We start from the raw sequence: 26,023 nt of genomic DNA, 5'->3' as shown, positions 1-26,023 counted from the left end.
TCCACTTTCATCCACTTCTGTCCTGGTTTTCTCGAGGGGGGGGGTCTATGGGCGGGCAAATGTATGTGTTTTTTTCAGATCTTTCAATCTAATGGACGAAATCAGCTGACGCAATTTACATATGAACGTGCCCAGAAATGATGGGAATACACACGGAGAGAAGCATCTTTAGTTTCTGCTCTGACAGCCTATGGCCAGCCGAACGTCGAGCGTATGTTAGAAATCAGGAAAGGTGAGAGAACATTGTGTTTGGTGCGTTTCTCATCTTCAAACCAAACTTGGGTCTTTAGCTGATAAAGTTTAAATCTTGTCTGTCTAGAGCTCTTCCCAGAATGTAAATGGAGAGCAGACGGTCTTCTTTGTCTGTTCGAACACATTCACATGAGTGTTTACACTACGAAAGCAATCCGGTCGAATGAGTTTTCAACTACCTCTGGAAGTGGTGGAAACTGGACAAGCTCAAAACCTTTTAGACCCCATTTACACCTGTATTTAGTGGAAATTCTACAGTATAAACAGTATATGTGTCTGTTTGTGTTTTGCATTAGAGAAACCCTCCTATAGATTTGGAACAACATAATTGTGTGTTGATAACGACAGAATCCTCATTGTTGGGTGAACCTTGAACGATTCCCCAAAACCTCAAAGACTGTGATATAATGATGCAGCCGTAGCTTTTGCCGTAATGCCCTTCACTCTTGGCTCCACTGTAGGTTTCTGGAGCCAGTAAGGTCATCAGTCCTGTCCCACAAACAAATACAGCCACGGGCTCCTAACACCTGAGTGAGAGCTGGCGGAAGAACAGAGATCTCCATGAACTTCACCGCCTGCGAGCCAGCAGGACGACTCTACAACCTTGATGAGGAAACAGCCAGAGCCTAATGACACGAATCCATTCACAGGGGCCAGGCCAAGACCTGACGCAGAGCACTATAGCTAACATAGCACATCACAGAGTTTACATGTGGACTGAACCAGTCCTTTAACTTCAAATAACCAGGGATATTCCATTAACAGGGATGTTCCTTTATTTTACCTTTGCTTTAGCATGTAATATAATAGTTTGGGATTTGCAAAGTTACAAATTTCACACCAAAGAGAGTGAATCTCATCAACAGAAAACAACTGCCTGAAACAGCTTGTTTGTAGTCTTGCCACTTTTTCCGTGACTTTGCTACATCAACATGGTACACATTTGCATAATGCCCATCTACTAGCTGCTTTGACCCATGGGCCGAACGATGTTTGAAAAACGCTGTTTGGAAGTTAGTTCGGATATGATAAACAGACATCCACTCTTGGATTGTGTGCGTAACGGAGGTCAGCTAGTGAGAGTCGCGCTGACGACTGCTAGAGAATGCGGTGTTTAGCGTCATTGTTAGTGTACTCGACTCGCTTGCAGGGGATCGGGGATCGAGACTGACTCGGAGCAGGGCTGATAGGATTGGAGGGTGAGTTTAAGAAGTGGACTTTTTTTTTTTTCCACTGCAAGGACAAAAATTTGTTTGGACTTTCATTAGTGACCAATTTCCAAAATCCCATACTATCTTGAGTAGGAACTTACTATAGCGCTTGCTATAAAATTATGTTCTATATAGTATGGGTGTTTGTAGTATGAATCTGGATGTACTACATTCACCATGTTGTCATTCTCATGTGATCTACCAGCGTCAGAGTCGCTTCACTGCCATTCATAAATCCTCTCCCGTGGCCTCATGGGATAGTAAACCGAATGCACACTACAGAATCTCACCAGAAGTAGTAGCTCATCAGGGTACTTTCTGTCTACTCTACTCATAGTACTCTGAATTTGGACATACTTTTTTCGCCTACTGTAGAGTAGGGAAGTATGCAATTTCGAATGCAGCCATTGGCTTTAGGAACTAAAACTGATACACTATAGCTGTGGTCGAATTTACACACTTATGCACTTTTCTATGGTGTTTTGTAGTATACATAGTGCAAGTAGTGTGTTCACACTAAGGCAGCGTGTCCACCAAATCATTATTAGCCAGCTGAAAACACTAGGCGCTCTGCTGAAAACGCTGAGAGGTGAGTGCTTGAGAGCGTTTTTTTTTTCAGTTGAGACGCTTTGCTTGCTATAATACAGAATATCTGCGGAAGTGTAACTAGCATCTCATTTCATGGATAGTTTGTCTCTGTATTGTTTCTATATAGAAATGTTGATACAATGTAAAAGTATTTGCTCTGGCTCTTGTTTTAAATTATTTCGTTCTGTTATTATGCTTCTTGTTGTCATCTGTTGACGTTGTTCAAGCAGATTGTGACGGTTGGTCGATGTGCTATTTGTCCCGCCCCTCCTACACTGTGATTGGACGGCTGGGTGAAAAGTGACAGTGTTGTATTTTACCCAAAAATGAACATGCTTCAAGTCTCGGCGACCTGTAAAAAACGCTGAGCCCTTTAGTGTGAAATAGACGCTCAGCGCCTCATTAAGCTTCTGGCGTTTTAAAAACGTGGCTCCCATTGAAAACAATTGGAAAAATACTCCAGCCGTGGGGAAAAACGCTTTGGTGGACACAGGGCCTAAAAATTCAGACAAGAAAAAATGCACTTCAAATACACGGGAGATGCACTTAATTAACAGAGAAAAAAAAACGAAGCATGGAATGTTCTAATCTTTGCATTCTCGTTTCCTTTCCTCACGCCTCAGTTCCACCCAATTTAGGATGTGAGGGAAGACTGCAAGGGAAAGAAAATGAGGATGGAGGAATCGAAGGAAAGCTTATTTGTATATTGGAATATTCGATAACAATTTACTTAAAGCCTTTATATATAATGCATAATACAAGTATTTTTAATCCATTAATTATACCTTGTAATGCACCTTATAACGCATTGCATGGTCTCATGAATAATTGTAACCACAGTTATAATACATTATAATACAAACAACCAATTTCAGATGTAAGGAATCTTTGAATATTATAATGCATTTTAACTTTGGTTACAATTATTTATGAAAAGATATAGTGCATTATGAAGTACATTATGAATACCTTTATAATGCATTACAGATAAAGGCTTTAAGTAAAGGGTTACCGAATATTCTTGATCACTCGAGCGTCACTTCAAAGCGACATCAGCTGCACTATAGTGTACAGTACATCATATGTTTCAGGCAGAGAGTGAAAAGAGCTGCTGGAGCAATGTGCAGAATGAGAAAAATAGTGAGCATAATACTGTGTATGAGCACTTTAAATGATAATATTCAACAACTATAGTATTTCACACAAGGGCGTAGGTTTAGGGGGGGACGCTAGGTACTTGTCCCAATCAATATTTTGAGATGACAAATTTGTCCCCACCAATATTTAGCAAGCTCCTTTGAACTGCTATTTTGATATTTGCGCTGCATTTGGATCTTTGCGCTGCTATTTGTATCGATTCCAACGGCCAGGACGACGACAGTACAAGATACGCCGTAATTTGATTGGCGGCGGGGTTTCTGACAGGCAGGCTACACGCGCGGGCCGGGACTACTTTATGTGCTTGCACTCAATGGCAGCGAGCGGATCGGGTGGTGTGTGCCTGTGTGTGTGTGCGCGCGTGGCGACGCCGACGGTAAGTTACCAGGGCTGTCTCTCTGCCTGCCATATTCAAAGGCCAGAGTAAAACATTTTAATATTCCGTTTTTTTGCCCCTTTTTGTACTTTGTAGATCAGCTATGTCACCCAAGAAGAAGAAAGGGGACATACGAAGCTTTTTTTCATAAAGCAGAGTGTAAGTAGGCAAAAATAACTAGTCACACAAATAACTAGCAGTTAGTAGTAGTGACTGACCAGGCTTTCAAATGCAGATTCTACTGTGGAAAATAGTATGAACTGGTGATCCTGGTTACCCAGGATATTGTTACAGTTAAACCTAGCTTCTGCAATCTTTCAAGGTTAGGAGCATTAATTAGGGGTGTGCAGCAAGGATAGACTCATAGAAGTCGCGCTATCATGATAGAATGCTAACTTACGTTAGCAAGTCACTGAATGTTAATTAGCCTACCTTAACTTAGAATCTTGCAGTCAACATAAACAGTGGATTATCTGAGACATTTTTCGTTTCTACATTCTGTTTAAGTAATGTATTTGTGAGTGTAGCCTACTTGCTAGACATATGTGCTGGAAAAATATGTTGGCAATGTTAAAAAGGCAAAAGTTAACACTGTTGGTTATTCAAATATAATGAATCATTATTTGATTAATAATATCCAAATAACAATATCTGGTAGGAGGGTTAAACTTGCTAGCCATAGGATAGACTACAAAATTAATTTACCATTTTGTATGCAGGAAAAGACAGCATCAAACCACAACAGATTTACATTTATTCATTTAGCAGACACTTTTTATCCAAAGCGACTTACAATTGAGAACAATAGAAGCTGTAAACCTAGGATAACAATATGCAAGTTTTATGACCCTTCCCAGTTTAATCTAATGAACTTTTTTTTTTTAAAGAATAGAATGGGGGGGGGGGGGGGATGTCCCCACCAAACCTGAGACCAAACCTACGCCCATGATTTCACAGAAGCGGATTACTGAAATGCCAGCGTGTAACATAGACGGCTGAAGGTGGGCTGATTTCTGAGAAGCATTATGGGGCTGGATTACATTTAATGTTAAGTAAATACCCGAAGATTCCTCGCTCACTTTGTAATATTCCTCCCCCTGCTGACACATCGATCCCACCTCTAGCACTGTCACCTTTTTCTTGGCCAGCCAGAAAGATATTTGGTGTCCTTGAGGGAAGTTTTCACCCTCCCGCCGTGATGGGCAAAGACAGACCGGAGTGACCCAGCGCTCGCCCACAGGCAGAACCTATTACTCACACGGGTCTGACAGAGAGAGCGAGAGAGCGAGAGAGCCCAGTGCATGGGCAGAAATGAAAGCAATCGCAAAGCATTCAGTCCAGAAGTTCAATAAAAGCAGACTTCAGACTGCTGGGTCATTACAGCTCAGGCGTGACCTTTAGCTAAAACACACAGAGCTGGGTTTAGGACTCATGCTCCATAAACAGTTTGACTGTTTTAGGAAAATGTTAAATGGCATAGCAGGGATTATATAATTGCTCTTCCCTGCAGTGAGCACTTAGGGTTTCATTTCTTGGAGGTTGATGAAGAAAATGATATTGGATAGTACCATGGAAGAAAACAAAAATGAATGAGAAAAAAATAAATAAATAGATTTGCATTTCCTAGAGGAAATCTGCGCTTGCAAATGAGCAGTGTGAACATTTTAGGTAAAATAATACAAAAAAATATAGCAATACATGGAGAGAAAGAAATATTATATTAATATGCAAAATATGCCAAATGAATGGCTTAATATCTGTAAGAAAAAAAAACATTCACGATAACTTAATATGTAAATCAGGTTAAAAAAAAGACCAACCGCAATCTTGTAATGATATCATCCGTGTTGGTTAGAATCTTTCTTTCTTTCTTTCTTTCTTTCTTTCTTTCTTTCTTTCTTTCTTTCTTTCTTTCTTTCTTTCTTTCTGTGCCTAAAAAATGGGATTAAAAACACCATGTTGCACGTGTCAAATAAGTTTGAGTTTGCTCTTTTGACTATGGGCCAGATATGGGCCAGTGCAAACCCTCTTTTGGCATTTAAAAACTACTGTCAGGATTAACTAAAGACATGCAGTGTAAAATTAGCGCTGAACATGTGTGGGCGGGGTTATTTTTGTGGCTGACCTTATTGCATATGCATTTGTTTGAGTTTCGCTTTCAGATTTATGGGAGGAGAGTATTTAAATGCGTGATCCCAAAGCGCGCTGTGGTGCTTCTTCGGCTCATGTGAGGGACGATGATGAATCTCTTGAGCAGCCATTCTCTAACCGTTCCGATAAATCCATCGAGGAATAACTCGAGGTGTTTACTCGCGCGGTGGCCAAGTTACAGCTTGACTGGCCTCGCAAACAAAAGACCCCCAAACGCAGTAAGCTAGAGGATAGGTTTCTGTCCAGTGGCAAGGGGGAAGGACCATGACATCAGTCTCTCCCCTTTTTCGAGGACCTCGATGATGAACTATCTAGATCATGGAGTAAACCATATACCTTGCGTATCTTCATGCCCTCAACGTCGACTTTTTCGACTATCATGGGTGCGAAGTCGCGTGGGTATGCGGAGATAACCCAGGTTGAAGAGACGCTCGCGAACTATCTCTCGCCTGGGTCTGCATCTTCGTGGGTAAAGCTTACCAAGCTGCAGGTCAGGCTGGTGCTGCGCTGCACACCATGGCGGTGTTACAGGCATACCTGTATATATTTCTTCGTGCTACCAAACAAACGGCCCGTGCCATCGGCTATTCAATGTCTGCTTTGGTGAGAACGGAGAGGCATCTGTGGCTCAATCTGTCTGGCATCAAAGATAAAGAGAGAGTATTTTTACTTGAAGCCCCGATCTCCCCCTCTGGTTTATTTGGTTATGCAGTTAATTTCGTGGTCACCAGATTTATAGAAGTGAAAAAACACGAGGAAGCATTTGTCCAGGTTCTTCCTCGCCGCATTTGAAGTGGAGGGGCCATCAGTCACCTAACCTCTCCCCGGTCCTTCAAGACCTAGGGAGGTTAAGAAGCAGAGTGTGGTGAGTCGCGCTCCCCCTCGTAGAGACTGGGGACCGGCTCGTCACACTCAGCAACCTCCGAGGGCAGACCTTAGGACTATTATCTCTAATAAAAAGGAAGAAGTCCTGATAGTCTTGTACCCAGTCTAGTGGTGGTAGCCTACCAGAGGACGGGTTACGTCAAATATCTGCTCACCCCGTACAGCTGCCCTAATGAAACCTCTCCATCTCCACCGTCTCTGGCAATTCGGGGGGCAGCGTTTTCCAGCGAAATGTTAGATGTCCTGTTGCCTCCTGCTTCGTCCAGGACACGGGACATCTAACATCCCCTCAACAGGAAGTGTTAAAACTAGTACCACTATCAGAGAGTCTAGCAGCATGGAAACTTCTGCCAGGCATTTCTGCATGGGTATTAAGCAGAGTACAAATAGGATACCTAATCCAATTTATTTGTCGTCCTCCGTGTTTCAACGGCGTGGTCTCCACTTTCTGGAATCGGTGTAGAATCACGATGCGGGCACATTTGTCCCCCGCTCGAATCAAGACCAATCAGCATACCCTGGGCAAAGTCAGTCTAGGCCAACATCTCACTGTTCATCAGTATCAAAGAGTTTTAGGTTTTATGGCATCAGCTGTCACGGTGATCCCTTTGGGGTTGTTGCACATGAGACCATTTCAGTTGTGGCTCAGAGCCAGAGGATTTCATCCAAGGGCCAATACTCAAAGGCTAATATAAGTGACGTGCTGCGGGCTTCGTACACTAACTTTATGGCTCAGACCCCGATTTCTCGCCTTGGGTCCCACTCTAGGGGGCGCCTTGTTGTCGCATACTGCTAACGACAGACGCCTTCCTGACGGGCTGGGGAGCGGTCTTAAGTGGTCGTCCAGCTCAAACGGAATGTGAGGGTCATCAGCTCGATTGGCATATCAACTGTCTCCTCTACTTCTCTCTGAGTCACCCAGCCCCCCTGGGTCTGGACGCGTTGGCGCACAAATGGCCCATAAAGCGCCTGTATGCGTTTTCTCCAGTCGCTTCCAGAAGTTCTAGCCAGAGTTAGCCAACAAGGTTCAAGCCTCTTACTGATAGTGCCGCATTGGCAGAAACAGAATATGGTCCTCGAAGATAATATCTCTCCTCAACGGCTCGCCATGGGAGATTCCGGCGATGAGGGAGCTTCTGGCTCAGGCGGAGGGCACGATATTCCATCCCAGGCCCAACCTGTGGAACCTTCATGTTTGGCCCCTGATGGGTACCAATTGATGGACACTGGGCTTTCGTCTGATGTTATTGAGACCATTCCGAGTGCTAGGGCTCCCTCCACTAGAAATAAGTATGCCAGTAAATGGGGTGTCTTTGAAAGATGGTTCACTGCACATAATGCAGATCCGGTTACCTGCCAGATTGTTTCAGTTCTGGATTTTCTGCAGGAAAAGTTCTCAGCAGGTATGTGCCCTGCCACTCTCAGGGTTTATGTGGACACTCTTTCGGCTTGCCACACCTTGATGGACGGGGCGTCACTCGGGAGCCATCCTCTGCTCGATTCATTCTTGGGGCCAGACTACTGAGGCTCCAACAAGAACCAAGATCCCTTCATGGGACTTAGCTATAGTCCTCGTCCACCGCACTAGCCAGTGGCGCAAGTCAGAGCATCTGCTATGGAGCCTCTACTGAGGGGCTGCGTCCACTAAGCAGATCAGGTCACATTGGGTCAGGGAGCTATTGCTCTTGCCTATAAGGCTTGCGGTCAAGTTCACTCACTCCACCAGGAGGGTTGCCTCCACAGCTGCTCTGGCAATGGGTATCCCCTTGCAATTTCTTTGTGATGCGGCGGGCTGGTCCTCTCCGCAGACATTCGTAAGATTTTAAAGTTTGGATGTATATGCTACTCCGGGCTCTCACATCCTTGAGTCGACATCACAAGCTAATGTCTGAGGCCTTCTTGCGTTCTTGTGAGCACACCTACACATCTGTAAGGGGTCCAGACATCTCCAAGCATGGCGGCGTGGGCATTTTCGTTCCCAATGCGTTGAGCAGCAGCATCGATTGTAGCTTTTGAAAGGGAACGCTCGGGGTTACTTAACTGTAACCCTTGTTCCATGAAAAAGCATAACGAGATGCTGCGCTGCCTTGCCGTGCAGTAGATGTCCCAGGACTGCTCTTCAAACAAAATAACTGACGATGCAGCTGGAGCTCATCTGTTTATAGCCTCGTGTCGCAGGTGCGTGCTGATGACGCCACCAACCGAGGCTATAATACCTCCAGGTCAATTCTATTGACGTGTTTATACACTATATTCACAGCTGGTCACGTTTAAAGACGTTCCCAACTCGCTAAGCAGCGCAGCATCTCGTTACGCTTTTTCAGGAAACAAGGGTTACAGTTAAGTAACCCAAGCTTTACTGGTATTCACACCATTATTTACCGCCCATAAAAGCCTGCGTTAAACCTGACGAAAAAAGGTATATTGCATAGGACATTATAGAAATGATCCGCTGTATCTGTCTTCTTTAATGTGTGTCGTCAGTAAATCATGAGCAGAACTTTCCACTCCCATCTGTGCTTTTATAGGATTGCGCTCTCACACTAATTTGCCCTGTTTAGTAAATCTAGCCCGATGTGTTAAATTAGTCCAGAATGATATGGAATTAGGTTTATGCTAGCAAACTTTGATCGGAAAAAAATTAAATAACGATTTATTCATCTGTTTGATGTCACAGTTGTCATTTTTACAGCTCATTTTTGTGGACCGTGAATGACGTTTTGAGTTTTGAAAGTAATATATGCTTTTACAATACAAGCTCTTTTATCTCAAAAAGATTCCTCATAATATTTAAGCTTTTTTATATATATATATAAAAGTATAAAGTTTATTAAAAAAAATGACACACCTAAGGCCGCAAAACAAAGATTGAATGCAGTCTGAATATTATGCATTTTGTAAAGTTAATTACAGAACATTATGGAGAACAATAAAAAAAAGTATGAGGTTGATCAATGCAGTGTTTGTAAGCACTGTAACTAAAAGAAATAATGAACAGTAGGAAGCAGGTATAAATGCGAGTCTTACCCACATCTTACCCACAGCATGGGTGCAGCTCGGGTAACAAAAAAGCTGCAGCATCATCAATTCCTCCACCAACACTTACCTCATGGCATGACCAATCAATAAACGTTCTTCAAAACTCATTGAGGGTTGAGACTGGGGGAGGACAAATGGCCCCAAACGCGTTCCAAAAGCTCTCTCGAACACTCAGTTATCTTCATTTTTCCTCCCTCAGGCTAGCTTTTATGTGGGCAGCCAGAAGCCGGAGTGATCCCGAAGGGATACATCCTAATTAACTGGCAGGAGCATCTGTACCTCTCCTGTCCTCTCGACTGCTTGGAATTTAAACCTCTGTGAGCTGAGCAGGTCTGGCTCTTTTTCAAAAGACAAACCAAACACACTAACCAATCTAAATCCAGATATCATTCCTCTGAAACACCAGAAGACTTTATAATATTGGTTTCCACTCAAATTACTATTGTTGCGTCGGGCTGATACAATGCAAAGCATATTCTTATGTGCATTTAAGTGTAACACCTTCCAGAACTGTAACACTTTAGAATAATGGTCCATAATTAAGGTAACTATATGCAGGAATTAATGTAGGACAAATGAGTAGTTCAAAATTAACACTTCAGCTACTACTATTTGGTAATATGGAAACAAGGTTAACTAAACAGTAGGTCAAATCACATTTACAATTGAGATAGTTCCTTATTAAGTAATAAATAATTACTGAATGAGATTAGAGATTAGAAATAATAACTATAACAAATTATAAAGAATTACCAATTATTTACTAATCACATGATTAGTGTCTGATATGCGAGGAATTGTCAAACGGTAAACATGGTCATAAAATGCATTATTAATCACTCAAGTGTTACATAGTCAATCTTCAAGAACTACCAGTGTTCTGGATGGATGGATGGATGGATGAATGGATGGATGGATGGATGGATGGACGGATGGATGTATCCTGTTAAAGGTTGTACAGTGCAATCCTGAGCTAAAAAAGCAATCCTGCTCTCTGGCTCTGTGATCATTTCACCACCCCCCTTTGACCTGAGAGATGACCCAGCGAATAGTGTCTGGATCCTGCTGAAACCAGCAACATCAATAGGGTGAACATCAGTCCAATTTTAGGTCGGACCAGAGCTCAAAGTGAGCCAATAGGCACCTGTACGCAGTCCCAGCACTACTTCTGTGTCTGTAACGTACATTACAAACACATTATTATCTATTTGATAACCTAGTCAAGCAAAAGGCTAATCATATTAATTACCATTATGTGTCCAACACTGTAGAGAGCGATACATAAAAAAACACATAAATATGTGTTTAAACATGAGTTTTAAACAACAAAATTATTGACTACAGGGGGAGTTTAAGTAAAGGGGGTTTGATTTACCATGATACCTGTTAAATGGGTCACACTTAAAACCCCCAGGGCCCTATTTTAACGATCTAAGTGCATGGTCTAAAGCTTATGGCGCAAGTACACTTAGGGTTTGTCCGAATCCACTTTTGCTAGTTTAACGACAGGCAAAATGGTCTAAAAGGGTTGTCCCTATTCCCTTAATGAGTAATGAGTGTGTTTAGAGTGTAACGTGCAATAAACCAATCAGAGTCTCATCTCCCATTCCCTTTAAAAGCCAGTTGCGCTCGCGCCATGGAGGATTCGCTATTTACATGGCGGAATTTGCAAGTGGAAAGACTGAACGCGCATCTAGAGAGGAAACGGATCTGCTTGTGTGCAAGGTTAAAACGCAAGCTTTGTAATCCTTTTGTGTGTTGCTGTGCAATAAGCAGATTGTACGCACGTTGTGCACCCGCCTATAGGCTCATATTACTAATGTGCCCTTTGATAACAAAAAAATAATAATACTGCGCCATTGACTTTAGACCAGGTTTCAGTAGGTCAGTGGCACAGTCTATTTCAGTTCCTCAAAATAGCAACGCGCCAACAATGCGCCTGAACACACCTCGTTTTCTATTTAAACAGCGAGGCAGGACGCGAAAATAAAAACTGCATTGGGCTGAAGCTAGCAAAACACACTTGCGTCGTGACTGGAGCTGCATTGCACCGGTTGTATGATAGGGCCTCCAAACTTTGCAACTGAGAGAAACAACCAATCTTCCTAACACCCTATCATTTCATATTCATATATTCAATATGTTTTATATTTAAAACCTTAATCTCATAACATTATTTATAGAATTGTAGCTGCAGTGTAAATGCATTCATGGCATCTCTGAGCTGCATCAAACAGTCTGTGTAAATACATCTAAAAATATCTTGGAAGTAAATGACGAGAAATTGTATAAGCTCATATAAAAATCACTGACTTTTGATTGCAGACTTTGATATCTTTGTGAATTATAGCACAGTTTGAGGCCTTGTTGAGCTCTCTTCTGAAACTCTGGAGAAAGCACTCTGGAGATTATTTCTTATATGAGATTAGTTATTTTCTAGGTAGGAAAGTCTCCATTGCTTTCCATCTAAAATCATTACTGTTTAGGAAAACAATAGAGGTATTAAATAGGTTCCATGTGTGTTTTTTCTTTACTTTTGCTGCTCATGTGGAGGCACCATTATGGTCATTCCTCTCTTAATGTCTATTATGCACAGTCGTCTTTGTTTCAATCTTGTCTAAATTCAATGTATATGACATTCTATGTTATATTTGTGTCCTTCCATTCAGATTGGGATCCCTGTGGTTGAAGCCTAAATAATTAACATGGATGATTCTTAATTCAGCAGCTGCAATTTGAGCACATTTGACTATCATAAGTAGTAACGTAAGTAGTAACGTATAAGTAAAGTAAGAGTTTGTGGATTACTGTTAGTGTATTTTAATTAAGATTTTGGATTTCCGTCTTTACTGTGTTTGACTATTGCCTGTTCCTGAGTCCTGTTTTTTTCCCCGTCTCACTCTGTTTGCCTCCTGCAGTACAACTCTAACCCCCTAATCCCATTAGATTGTTAAAGTGACACGTTAAACGCTCTCCAGAGCCTGTGAGCTTTTAAGAGATTTTAAGGCGTCAGTCTTTAGGATTTACCTCAGATGACTCAAGCTTTGTTTTATTTTTGAGTCTTACTGTTTCAGCTTGCTTCTGTTGCGGGTCTAATGGGGTAGTTTACTCAAAAACGACTTCTTTCATGGCATGAGGGCAAGAAATTTTCATTTTTGGGTGAACTATCCCTTTAAGTCTGTTATTAGCTTTTTATACACTGACCTTCAATTCATCATTCAACCCTGAAACATTTCTTTGTAAAACAAGGTAGGCTTTATTGGTTGAAAATGGTGTAGTATATACAGCCCCTTAATCTCCCTGTGTTCTCTGTCCTGTGCCAGTTTGTCGTCAATTGTTGAGCTGTAAATGGTGTTCTCCTGTTATGTCCTGACCTGCCGCGTCCCGTCCCATCCAGTCCTGCCATGCTGGTCTGTTTTCCCCTACAGGGTGTTTTCTCCCCCCTCTTTTTTTGAATGAATAAAGGCCCACATTGCTCTGCGTCTTTGAGTGCTCGCTTCTCTTTCACCTCAACCCTGACACGTTCCCTCTAAATCGATTAACAGAAGTGTTCACTTTTCTTTGTGACCATTACAAAATCAACCAACAACCTTGTCAACTGCTATCGCACTGGGAGAACATTTTGAGAATTTTTAAATAATGGTAAACAACTTTGTCATAATTATCTATTCTATTTTATTTGATAAATATATTTGTATTATATCAAACACATTATGTAAATATAACTATTGGTTTACATATTCAGATTTGCTTGATGGATTTTTTAAATATTTGTATACTTATTTCCCACTTGGCCTTCTACTGTAAAAATAATTTTAGCCAGGCATATCGCCACAAAATTCAAGGACTGAATGAATTCAGAGGTGCAACTCCATCCTGAGAAGAGACCTATTCTTTATGCTCCATGGTGGCAGATCTAGCAAGGCTTCAGAGAAGCATTGGCTCTCAATGCATTTTAATATTTTTCCTCCCACGGTCCCGTCACATCCTGGCTCTTTGGTAAGTGCTGCATATTGTATCTTACAGTTAGTCCCAGATGTCATTTATTCATCCCACCATAACCCCCAGATTAAGATGGACAGATTGATGACTTTACGCAAACGTCAGGACAGAAAGCCCAGGTAGAGCCAATGCCCCGCCAAAGACCCTCTGAGACTCATCAAAGAATGTGTGTATTCATATGCAATCATAACAGAGAGACACAAATCCTCCTGGGAATTGCTTCAAATCCTTTCCAAAGCAGATATTGGCTCTTTGTAGCACTATTTACCATATTCACACATACAGTAGATTGACACATGAGATGTAGCACTGCCTCATGACAGGCCGTCACACTCTCACGTGGTAAAATGACACATCCTGAGTGTAAACCCCAGATCACAAGCTAGTTTTCCTCTTGAAAAGGCACAAGCCCCTCCGTGCTCCCACTGCAAGGGCACTGCTTATAAATTATTGCGATGGGTTGACATACTCAGTATAGCAGGGCAGTAAAAGCTGTCACCATTGCTCTTCGCGAAGCTTAACTCAGCTGTTGAAACCCTCTGGAGGCCGGCTCCCATTCCCAGTCTGTGCCGAACCGCTCAAGATCACAAAATTCAGATGGATTACGACGAGCAGAAGTCTATAGTGCGGTTCTCCTGTCTGGGATCAGCTCTTGCTGTTGGTCTCTGAAGAACCGCAGTCCAGAAACTTATCTCGGCTATCAGTGTCAGCAGGGCCAGGGAGATTAGTTCAATTAGATCCAGTTTAACCAATACATGCTGAGGTCGGAAAAGGGATTAAAAACGTGTGTGCTCCAGGGGGCAATAACACGGGATTCCCACTGTAATTTCCCTAATACCTCTCCTGCCTATACACGTTTTATTACCCTTAACTCAGCTGCAATATTTAAGAGAGGTACAGATGGAGGCAAAGTCGGGGTAAAGCACAGCATTTCATTGGCTCTTTGTAAAGACATAGATTACGTTTTGGAGGAAAAATCTGGAAGAAATGCAGATCATACTGCAGGGATGAGGTATTTTTCAGGCATGTTTCAAAATGAATCAAACATGCCCCTCTCAACTATCAACAGCAACACTTTGGTTGTTTCAAATCACAAAATGCATTTGAATTATAATTAAGATATGCTTACAAAACAGTAATGAATCACTTGAAAATTGCAAAATTTGGATTTGCCATCATACAGTCTGAGATATTGTTGTGTGTTGCTGTGGATTGTATCTTTCTGCAATAATACAAAAGCAACTGAAAAATATCCTATTAGGTTTTTGTAGAGGAAACCAGGCTGATTTGACTTGTTGGCAACGGAGCACAACAATAGGTTTCCAATCATTTTCTCAATGGAAAAATGAGCTACCATGAGCAGAGAGACGGTATTCTTTCTGTTAAAGCCACAATGGGGATCATTCAAGAAACACAAGCCAAATGAATTTATATCTGTTTTAAAAATATATATTTAATTATATACATCGTCTCATTTAATTCAACGTGAAAATATATGTAAGAATGTTTTTACGAAGGATATGCATAAGGAAATATAAATTTGCACCATTTGCACCAAATGTCTTTACCTTTATGACTCTCCAAAATTATATAAACATGTTGGGGCTGAGTAGAAACTTCCCTACATTTGATCTTATGATCATTTCTAAAATGTGCGTGCGTTTGATTCAGAGAATGAACATACGCACACAAAAAAATATGCGTCCGCCTATCTTCAGATGTAAAATCTATAAATTGCAAATGAGCTTGAAATTGTGCGTAGCTGAATGGTTTCAGATCTCCGTTTTGTAAACGCCACCTAATTAATATCATTAACATATAAAAGAGCTCCAGTCAACGTCCAATGCTTTACTTGAGAACGACTAGCGACAAGAAATGGTGAGATTTCCAGATTCCTGCAGTTCTCCGACTCTCTGCCACAAGGAGAAGTGTGTATGTCTGCTCAGACCCCGCAAATCACTTTCCACGTCAACGTTCTGTAAATATGAAAGCTGGCGTCGATTTAGCGTACGCACGCTCTCAGATCAGATCTGTGTGTATGCACGTTTTACAAATAATGCCTGTGAACTTTGTTTTCATACTTTTTCACATATTTTATTACTTTATAAAAGTATATTTTGCACTATACTTAGATGCTATTTTACACTTATAATTAATGATAAATTCTAAATAGATGAATATCTATAAAACATGTTATTTGTTCAGTCTTGGACCCTTGTTTTCTTCAACTCATACACTGCCTGTCAAAAAAAAAAAAAAAAAAGTGACGCTCGACTATTGCATTGCCAAAAAAATCTTGATCAAAAATTTATGCACCTCTTGATGGAAATAACATTTATTTCCATCAAGAGGTTCATCAATTTTTGGTTTAAGTTCTTGTATTGTCAGTGCAAGTGTCCAGCACATCCCAAAGACTTTCAATGAATTTAAGCTCAGGACATCATGTGTGAAAATGATTCTTCATGCTCCTCACAACCATCAATGAATCTTGACATTGTCATCCTGGAATATGGCCATGATGTTTCTTCCTACATGGTTGCTAAGAAATGAAAAGCTACAAACTTTATCACTTAGGGTTAGAACTGTTGTCAAAAATATAACATGCTAGAAAAATAATAATCACTGCAATGAGGATCCAGTCATAGACTTTTAAGCATTTGCTTATTTAAATCCAAACAGTGACTTATTTTTTTTTTGGACTGTGCAGTGTACTGTATGTTGTAATGTTGTGATTCATCTCAAAGCTGGCTGGTTTGGTTTGAGCCTTAGAGCCCTATTGAAAGATTCTCAGAAATCCCTATGGAGAAAATGAATGGGAAAAATACTTCCAGAACCCAGGCTGCTGAAAAAGTGGGTAGTTGCACTCTATTGATTTATAGTAGTCATTTTGCTCTTTTTCAAAAACAAAATAGAGCAATGACAACATAAATTGTGCATTTTGCCAGAGTAAAGAAAACTGAATTATGCTGCCCATGGTAAATGAAAGCTAAACATATATTATGGATTAAATTTAGTGGCAGAACAGATTCATAAAAGCAAGCGAAACAAAAAAATTCAATGATGAGGTATTGTGCGACTGGAGCTAATACATTTAAATTAGCGCTAACGAGGACATTCCAATTCAGGGGCTGATTACCCTTCACAGACACACATCAAAGAGCCGCAGATCTATTAGAGAACGAAGAGAACGGGACAGTTGTGCTTAAATATCCGCTTAGCCATTCAGTCTACAGATCTGTCAGGTCATACATGTGAAAAACACACAGGTAGAGTGATGGACTTCAGGGATATTAATAAATCAGGGACTAGATTCCTGCCAAATGAACGAGTATTCGGGTGCAGGGGTTTAAAGAGACGTCAAACCAGCGAGACCGAGCATGAAACAGAAAGGGGGAGATGCAGACTTTACCTGCTCCAAGATGACATTGATTCTGTCCACTTCACAGTCGATGAGGAAGCGCTTTTCCTGTCTCCTGTCCATTTCCTCAATGATGCGCCGAAACTCTTGGGGGTCTGTTATGCTGCCCACCGAGCGCGCTGTAACTTGCCAGTTGTTTGCCACTGCTGCCTCCATTATGGCTTGAAGAATGGAAAATCCTGGCAGGAAAACAATCATTTTTGTGTTAGCTCACACTCCAGAGCTTCATGGATGTTGACATGCTGTCAAATAAAATACATTCATAGTGCGTATTCAATTTTACACAAATGAAGTGTTATGTATACACAAAGAGAATTAATGCGACTTTGTCTTTTTGGATTAGATCTCTAGGTTGTCCAACAGCAGTTTAACAACAACTGTGCAAAGTGCAAAAAAAAATATCTGCAATGCAACCTGAGTTGAATATAAAACAGATAGCGACGGTCCCGCATTATGATTGGTCGATACAGCATTCCAGCGGTGTTCAAATACACATATAGTAACAGCTATGAAACATCTGCATCATGCATCACTGTGCAGCACTCATAATACACTAAAACATCCAAAGATTTAAATTAACTGGTTTTAATCAAGTCAAAAAATTATGTAATATTTCTGAATCAAATGTATACATAAAAAAGTTGGATTAATTGTATTATTATGAATAGAGAGTGCAAATATAGTTAAATACACATTACTCTTAGTGCAAATAGCGATTGATGCTATTTATACTATCTAAAAATAGTGGCAGACACTTGTAGTACATTTTAAAACATATTAAAACAGTGTTTATGATTATATTTATTAAAATCATAAATGGATGCTGCACCCAACCCTACCCGTTAGCACTATTAATTACCCGTTAGGCACTTTATTTTCACTTTTCGAATATTTAATTGATTTATATTTCAAATGAACACCTCTCCGAGCTGATGTGCAATGGGAAAAGAGAGAAGAATGAGTTCAGGAAAAGGGTGAGTGTGTATTTGAGTAAATGTAATTAGTTACTTTATTTATGTATCTTTTTGGCCAATTTGCACTATTTCTTAGTATCAAAGATATTAGCAACTTTTACTCTCTACTTGACATTTTTAAATAAGTATATGCAATCTTTACTCCAATACATTTGTGATTTGTGATACTTGTGAAGTCCCCCCTGTAGCCAATAACTGTATCCCTTAAAACTCATCTTTGATCACCAAAATTACGTATTGAAACCCTTTTTCCTTGAAAAAAAATTCTTCATGCCTTAACTAGAATGTAACTCTCCACCCTTGCCTCATTTAGTATAAGCGGTTCTATGAATATGCAAATGAGCCCACTCGTTGACGATCACACGTTGATCTGATTGGTTACAAGGTAGTTTGTGACGTCAGAAACACCAGCGATTTCAAACCGTGTTTTTGAGACTGTCTTTGGTTCACTGCAGTTTTAAGCAGAAAATACTCAGCAATGCTGTCGACTTATGAATTTACACATGGTTTATCTTAAAGCATATTAAAAACACCACATAGACAACATATAAACAACATTAAAAGCTGGATTTTCACAACACGGGGATTTTAAGCTCTTTTTGAGCACTTGAGCATAACTGAGACTTGAGTTTGTGTAGAAGTTAAAGAGGCTGTTGCGTCGACCTTGATTTAGCGTATTGCAATATTGAGGTGTTCAGTTTTTTCTCAATTTAAAAAAAATAAACGTGATCAACTGTTTCTTGTTTTTCACTGGCATGTCTCTTAGGTGTTGAGGACTAAACCATCTTTAAGCCTACATTCAGTAACTTAAAACTAAGACTTTTACTCAAGTCATACTGGAATTGGTGACTTGTAACTTGTTAAGGAGTAGCTTTCGCTGCACTGAAGTATAGTTTACTCTTTAGACCTCTGGTTTTGTCTGGCTTAAGCAAGCGTTGTGGGGTGGAGTAATCGTAAATAGCCTCTGACAACAAGGCAGGCTATTTGAACTTGGTCAATATGTAGAATAGCACCCCTGGATTTTTTGAATATACCAAATTGACATTGACCGGCAGTGACTGACAGGTCTAAATTGGTTTGTATGGGGTTTGCTAAAAGGATTAACCTAGTTCCTGTACACAGACCAGAACACATAATAAATAGCCATGAGCGCCAGCAAATACAGCTTAAGCATGTGATTATAAAGAAGACAAAATCCTTATTTGTAAATGCATTAGTGTGCTGTGATTAACTTTCAAAATAATATTGCCACAGTTGTTGAAAAGACCAACTGTACTTCGTGGCAGTGTTTTTTTTCCCCACCAGATATAAACATGCATTTTAAAAAATGCTGATTTTAAAAGATGATATCCAGAGTAATTCACTGCGGATTATGCAAATGCATTCATTCATGGCCGAGATCACGTGCCGTCGCTCCTCTAAAGCCTTATCTCAGGCGCTGAACACAGACACGAATGCAACAAAGTCAACAGTTTTTGGCAACTCCTCTATGCTGCAGATTGCTTGAACTTCTCCTTGGACTTCCTCTATTCAGGCTTTGCACGGCTCAGTTGCTCTGCCCGGCCCAGGTGGCGTGAAAAGCCCTGTGTCTGCTCTCCCAGCATGCAGCTGTCATCCTACCGCTCCGCACCACATTAAATGACTTTTCAGAAAAACGCTGTGCAAATGGCTGAAAAAAATATGCACTTTATGACCTGCCTGCGACAGAAGAGCAAGATGCCCAAAGAAGAGACATGTCAGGCATCACGGGAGCGCTCTGAATGAATCGATGTGATGCTCGGCACGTCTCATCCCCTTCTGAACAATGTGTCCAGATCATAAAATAGAGCGGCTGCAAGTGTGTTTGCTCAGAGCCGAGAAGAGCTGCTTTTTCTGTGACTTGATAATGTCTTAAAAATTAAGAATTATGGTTTGTAAAGTGCATTTACAGTACATGCACTCTATTTTTTTTTTACCTATACGCTACATTGGGGAATACTCAGATCAGTTTAATTCATTTACAGTCAACATGATGTATGCCTGTAGAAAAGACTTTAATATAAACTAAAATAGACTTACGGCATTGTATCATAAGACCTCTTAAAGCCATGGGAATGTCTTTGAAGATTCTGTTATCCAGCTAATAGTAGAATGTTTTAGTACAAGGATTTTTAAACCATGGACCCTAAAATAAGGAACCCCTTCCTGAAATATAAGATAGCATTTTTAAAGGCCGATACTGTATGTACTCTGTGTGAGAAAATCATGAATCATGTAATAATTTAATAAAATTATCATTTTTTTTATATTGCCACAACACTAAAGCCAAAGCAAATTATTAAATGATATTCACGATTTTGATATTTGAACAAAAAAAAAATTTTTAAATCTGAAGATATTTTTCTTTGTATTGACTTGACAGCTTATATAATGACAATGAAAACTTTACAATTTTAGAAAAAATAATTGCGATAAATGTCATGATTAATGTCCATTCTTTAGACAAATAAAAGTAATGATAACAGTGAATGTGTTCACTAAACCCCTGTTCTAGTAAATTCATTCTGGCCAGCTGGAATTCTGTTCCTCAGTGAAATGCGCTGTGACGCCTCGGTTACGTATGGTAAACCTCGTTCCCCGAGGAGGGAACGGGACGTACATCATAGAGACTGACGAAAGGGAACCAGGAAGAGCAGGATCGATGTATGTTTACTTAAACATAAAGCAAAGAATCATACAAACAACACTGTAAAACATTATATGATCAATAAGTTATGACAACATTATGTTTTCACATTGCTTTAACTCACTGAAATAAGTTGGTGAAAATAATTGCTAATATAACAATATTCAACAGATTTTTTTTCAGTCAGTTTAATGTAATTTAAGCTGAAATGACTTTAACATCCAAGCTGATTGTACTTAAAAAAATTTAAGGCAGCAACTTCACTTTTTTCCCTAGGGACACCGAGAAAACTTAAAATCCCAAACATAGCACAGGGAACATGTAACACTCAGTAGCACAAAACATTTTCATCTTCATCTAAACCAACAAACGGTTCAACAGAGACAGAGTGGATGAATTCAATCTACAAAAAAAAAAAAAGGTTTCAAAACGGTGGGTTTCTCAAAAAAAAAAAAAAAAACTTTCAGTGACCAGTTCTTAAAGGAATAGTTCATTTAAAAACGAAAATACCAAAATTATATTGGTAACCAGAAAGTTGATGGACCCTATTGACTTCAATTGTATTTATTTTTCTTATTATGGATGTCAACGAGGTCCATCAACTGTCTGGTTTCTGACATTCTTCAAAATATTATCTTTTGTGTTTAGTAGAAGAAAGAAACTCATACAGGTTTGAAACAACTTGAGGGAGAGTAAATGATGACAGCATTTTCATTTTTGGGTGAAATATCCCTTTAAAAGAACCATTTTTTCTTAGTGTAAAGAACAGTTTAAAAGTCTAAAGAAATATTTTCCCCTATAAAAAAAATATTATACCTTTATACCTTTTATATATATTTTGTGGAATGGAAAGTTTCTATTGTTTTTCAAGGTTCTTCAATTGAACCACAGATGCCAATAAATAACCTATATTTTTAGGAGTTTAGCAAAAAAAAAAAAAAAAAACTCGTCATCCCCTAGATGGCTGGTATATTTAAGAAAGTATCCAGGACCTTCAACAAACACAACATACACTTCAAACGGGCTAAAGCACTCATAAACCTGAAGAGCAAACAGAGCAACATCATACATGCAGCAGTTTGCTGAGGACGATACACCAGCAAACCAAACCACCACTGTGAGCGCATGTCAACACACAGAAGGGCAAAGGCCTCGGGACACACACAGCAGTGCATCTGCATCTAAAGGACAAGGGCCGCACGTTTGAGGACAGTGAGAAGAAGGTTTTGGACAGAAAGCATAGATGGTTTCAGGAAGGAGGCCACCTGTGTGAAAGTGGGACAGCCTACAGCGACACCGTTTCACAGAACACACCCTGTCAGATTCATACCTGTGATCACCATTAACGAGCCGTTATTTCATATCTTCATGTGACTATATATCAGTGGCGAGCGGTGACTTTTTTAACCGGGTATGCTTGGTGCGCTTTATGTCAAAAATGCACCTGGTGCAGATACATGTCCTTCTCAAAAAATTAGCATATTGTTATAAAGTTCATTATTTTCCATAATGTAATTATAAAAATTAAACTTTCATAAATATAAGATGCATTGCACACCAGCTGAAATATTTCAGGTCTTTTATTGTTTTAATACTGATGATTTTGGCATACAGCTCATGAAAACCCAAAATTCTCAAAAAATTAGCATATCATGAAAAGGGTCTCTAAACGAGCTATTAACCTAATCATCTGAATCAACTAATTAACTCTAAACACCTGCAAAAGATTCATGAGGCTTTTAAAAACTCCTAGCCTGTTTCGTTACTCAAAACCGCAATCATGGGTAAGACTGCCGACCTGACTGCTGTCCAGAAGGCCTTCATTGACACCCTCAAGCAAGAGGGTAAGACACAGAAAGAAATTTCTGAACAAATAGGCCGTTCCAAGAGTGCTGTATCAAGGCACCTCAGTGGGAAGTATGTGGAAAGGAAAAAGTGTGGCAAAAAACGCTGCACAACGAGAAGAATGACCGGACCCTGAGGAAGATTGTGGAGAAGGACTGATTCCAGACCTTGGGGGACCTGCGGAAGCAGTGGACTGAGTCTGGAGTAGAAACATCCAGAGCCACCGTGCACAGGCGTGTGCAGGAAATGGGCTACAGGTGCCGCATTCCCCATGTCAAGCCACTTTTGAACCAGAAACAGCGGCAGAAGCGCCTGACCTGGGCTACAGAGAAGCAGCACTGGACTGTTGCTCAGTGGTCCAAAGTACTTTTTTCGTATGAAAGCAAATTTTGCATGTCATTCGGAAATCAAGGTGCCAGAGTCTGGAGGAAGACTGGGGAGAAGGAAATGCCAAAATGCCTGAAGTCCAGTGTCAAGTACCCACAATCAGTGATGGTCTGGGGTGCCATGTCAGCTGCTGGTGTTGGTCCACTGTGTTTTATCAAGGGCAGGGTCAATGCAGCTAGCTATCAGGAGATTTTGGAGCACTTCATGCTTACATCTGCTGAAAAGCTTTATGGAGATGAAGATTTCATTTTTCAGCACGACCTGGCACCTGCTCACAGTGCCCCCCCCCCTGTCTTGGTCACCTGCTCTGCACAATGTATTTCTATTCAAGTGCAATATGGCAGATCAAGTGAGATTTTTGAGAACTCTTGAAGAGTTGTTAAAACTCACTAGACTGTAAAGAGCAACAGGAGGATTTCAAGAGACGGTCACATTACAAGGGGAAGAAATTCTGTGTCAGTCCCTGAGGAGATCTCCAAAGATCAGTGCTGGAATACCATCAAATCCTCAAAGAAACAACAAAGAACCCCCCGGGGAACCGCTACGGATCCGCAGACCTCTTCTTCTATTGATAATGTCTTTGATCATGCGTCACCATCAGTGGCATTCATGGGTTTTGACTATAAAGGTTCTGACTACAAAAAATGCAGTCCATTGAAACACCATTGGTTTTTCCACAGCATTAACCGAACAGAAGCTTCAGAATTGAATAAAATAGTGTTACGCTATAGTGCTGCTTTTCGAGGCTTAATCTTAACCCTATACACTGTAAGAAATAAATCCAAAAAGGGAAAAGGTACTGGTACGTTCTTCCAGGATATTATCCACTAAGTTTACAGACATTTGCTTCAACCCTTAAACACAATCCAATGCGTATGGGTGAAACACCTGTGCAAAATCAAGAAAATTCCTTCATTTAGGGAACTTCTTAAAGTGTGCATGTGAAAAGTTGAATGTGTGGTGTTTGGTACATAAGACTACCCTGACACAGTCAAATGAAAGTCAAATCGGATGTTAGGAGCCATTCATACTGAAAACCAGATAATTGTCACACAACTGTACATCTTTTATTGAGAAAAACAGGATTAATAGGAGAACTATCTCTCTTTGGCTGCCTGACAGAATCTGAATGAGTACAATGGAATTCGCTGAAGATTCATCAAAAGATTCCATGCCGGTCTGGATCCACATTTGAATGGAAATTAAGAGATGAAATCTGACTAAACATTCTCCAAAGAATTAGACGAGTTGTACTTTTCACTTCTTCAAAGTCAGCACAAAAGTTTCCCGCAGACATTAAATCCCAAGACGGACAAACTTTGACAGGCCTGATAAAGCTGTCTGCACCTATAAACAGAGACCCAGCTGAGCAGAATGCACAGTTATCAATACACATAATGGCTTATTCACTCCTTTAGCTGTTTTTGACAGTTAATTAGAGGGGCAAAGTTAATTGACTTTGAGACTGAATTGGAATGATTCTATGACTCGCCTGCTGGATTTGCATATTTGCATCCTGTAGTGAGTCATTCCCCCAAAAAAACACAAAAAAACACACACACAAAAAAAAGTCCCTGTCCTTGCCAATGATAATTTACAGCCGACGGGCTGTCCACCCTTGCCAGTCGCCATCCAGGGCATTAATAGACCAGAAGAACTGCATCTGCTTGAGCTGAACAGGCACTGGTATCATGGGCACAGTCGTTGTGTTTTATTGATATCTCTCTGACCTCTATCTGCACCCCCATAAACTGCATCCGCTTCTTTAGGTAAATAATCCACAGCTGGGTGGGATTAGGGCAAAGGTAATACTGGCGAGAACATAAATTCTGACGACAAGATTTCCGTATTGTGATCTATAAACTTGTTGCCTGGTGAAATGTGGGCGGTGTGGGCAGTTTCTGATTGCTCTGCTAAGTGCTAATCATCGCTTTGAGTCTGCTTCATTTTAATACGCTGTAAAAACCCTGGGCACTGGAGAGCAAACGGTCGTACAGCTGTCTGCTGATTCACAGGCTGAGGACTGAAACCTCTCACATAAACTTTGCCATTACTCTGTTTTTGAAAATGTCTTCCCCAACAGGATTGAGCAGGTTTCACCTGATTTCTCCCTGATGTTAATGAGATTAAGTGGAAAACAATTTATGAAGTAATTTCATAGGGGTCTCTTCTATAGTTTCAGAAGGGATCTCAACAATGTGTCAAACAGATTTTCTAAGGTCAAATTATTTCAATGTGAACATATTTCTTATCCTATACTTCCAAGACCAAATAATCTCAGCTATGCTATTTACATTCATTTCAAAGAGTAATCAATCCAGTATTTTTAAATAGAATAAAAAAAAAAAAAAAAAAAAAAATTATTGAATTGAATTGAATTTAAATTATTTGAATGTATCAAATCTTTAATTACATTATTGCTTTGGATTAAAACAATTATAATATAATTTAAAAGATTGTTACCTTTTTAAGTATAAATTTATTGAAGTCTTGGATGATGAACTAATACTGTTTTACAGGAGAAAAAATGACATGTATACATACATGCATACACACATGTAAAATAATAATAATATTAACACAAAGTACATACACTGCCTGGCCAAAAAAAAAAAAAAAAGTTTCTGTTTGGATTTAAATAGACACAGATCCTGACCAAAAACCGATGGACCTCATGATGGAAATAAATGTTGTGATGTTATTTCCATCAGGAGGTTCATCAGTTTTTGGTCAAGATCTTGTATCGTCAGTGCAAGAGTCCAGCACTCTGTGAAGTCTCCTACAGAACAAAGACTTGCAATGAATTTAAGCTCAGGACTCCATGTGTGAAAATGATTCTTCATGTTCCTCGCAACCATTCTTTCATAATCTAAGCCTGATGAATCTTGACATTATCATCCTGGAATATGGCCATGATGGTTGTTAAGAAAAGAAAAGCTACACACTCCATCAATTAGGGTTAGAAGAACTGATGGCAAACATATAACATGCTAGAAACATAATAATCACTGCAATAATGATGCAGTCATAGACTCTTAAGCATTTGCCAATTTAAATCCAAACATCACTTAT

At 40.1% G+C, this 26,023-nt stretch overlaps 1 protein-coding gene across 6 annotated transcripts in view; it reads right to left on the bottom strand.

The window, feature by feature from the left end:
* The window catches only part of gria3b (glutamate receptor, ionotropic, AMPA 3b), a 207,017-nt gene that overhangs the window by 69,955 nt on the left and 111,039 nt on the right, over nt 1-26,023 (bottom strand). For all 6 annotated transcript variants that reach the window (XR_013205823.1, XM_077235640.1, XM_077235644.1 and 3 more), the window contains exon 4: nt 17,072-17,259. Coding sequence is in view for 5 of the 6 variants with exons in the window: in XM_077235640.1 (XP_077091755.1) it covers nt 17,072-17,259 (188 nt within the window). In the remaining variant the exon portion in view is untranslated. The remainder of the gene's footprint in view (nt 1-17,071; nt 17,260-26,023) is intronic.

This window comes from Siphateles boraxobius, unplaced genomic scaffold (assembly GCF_051911475.1).
Source record: "Siphateles boraxobius isolate OS27281-9 unplaced genomic scaffold, OSU_SipBor_1 2, whole genome shotgun sequence".
NCBI lineage: Eukaryota > Metazoa > Chordata > Actinopteri > Cypriniformes > Leuciscidae > Siphateles > Siphateles boraxobius.
The sequence above is the reverse complement of the archived record's forward strand: the minus strand, read 5'-3'. Positions and strand labels throughout refer to the sequence as shown.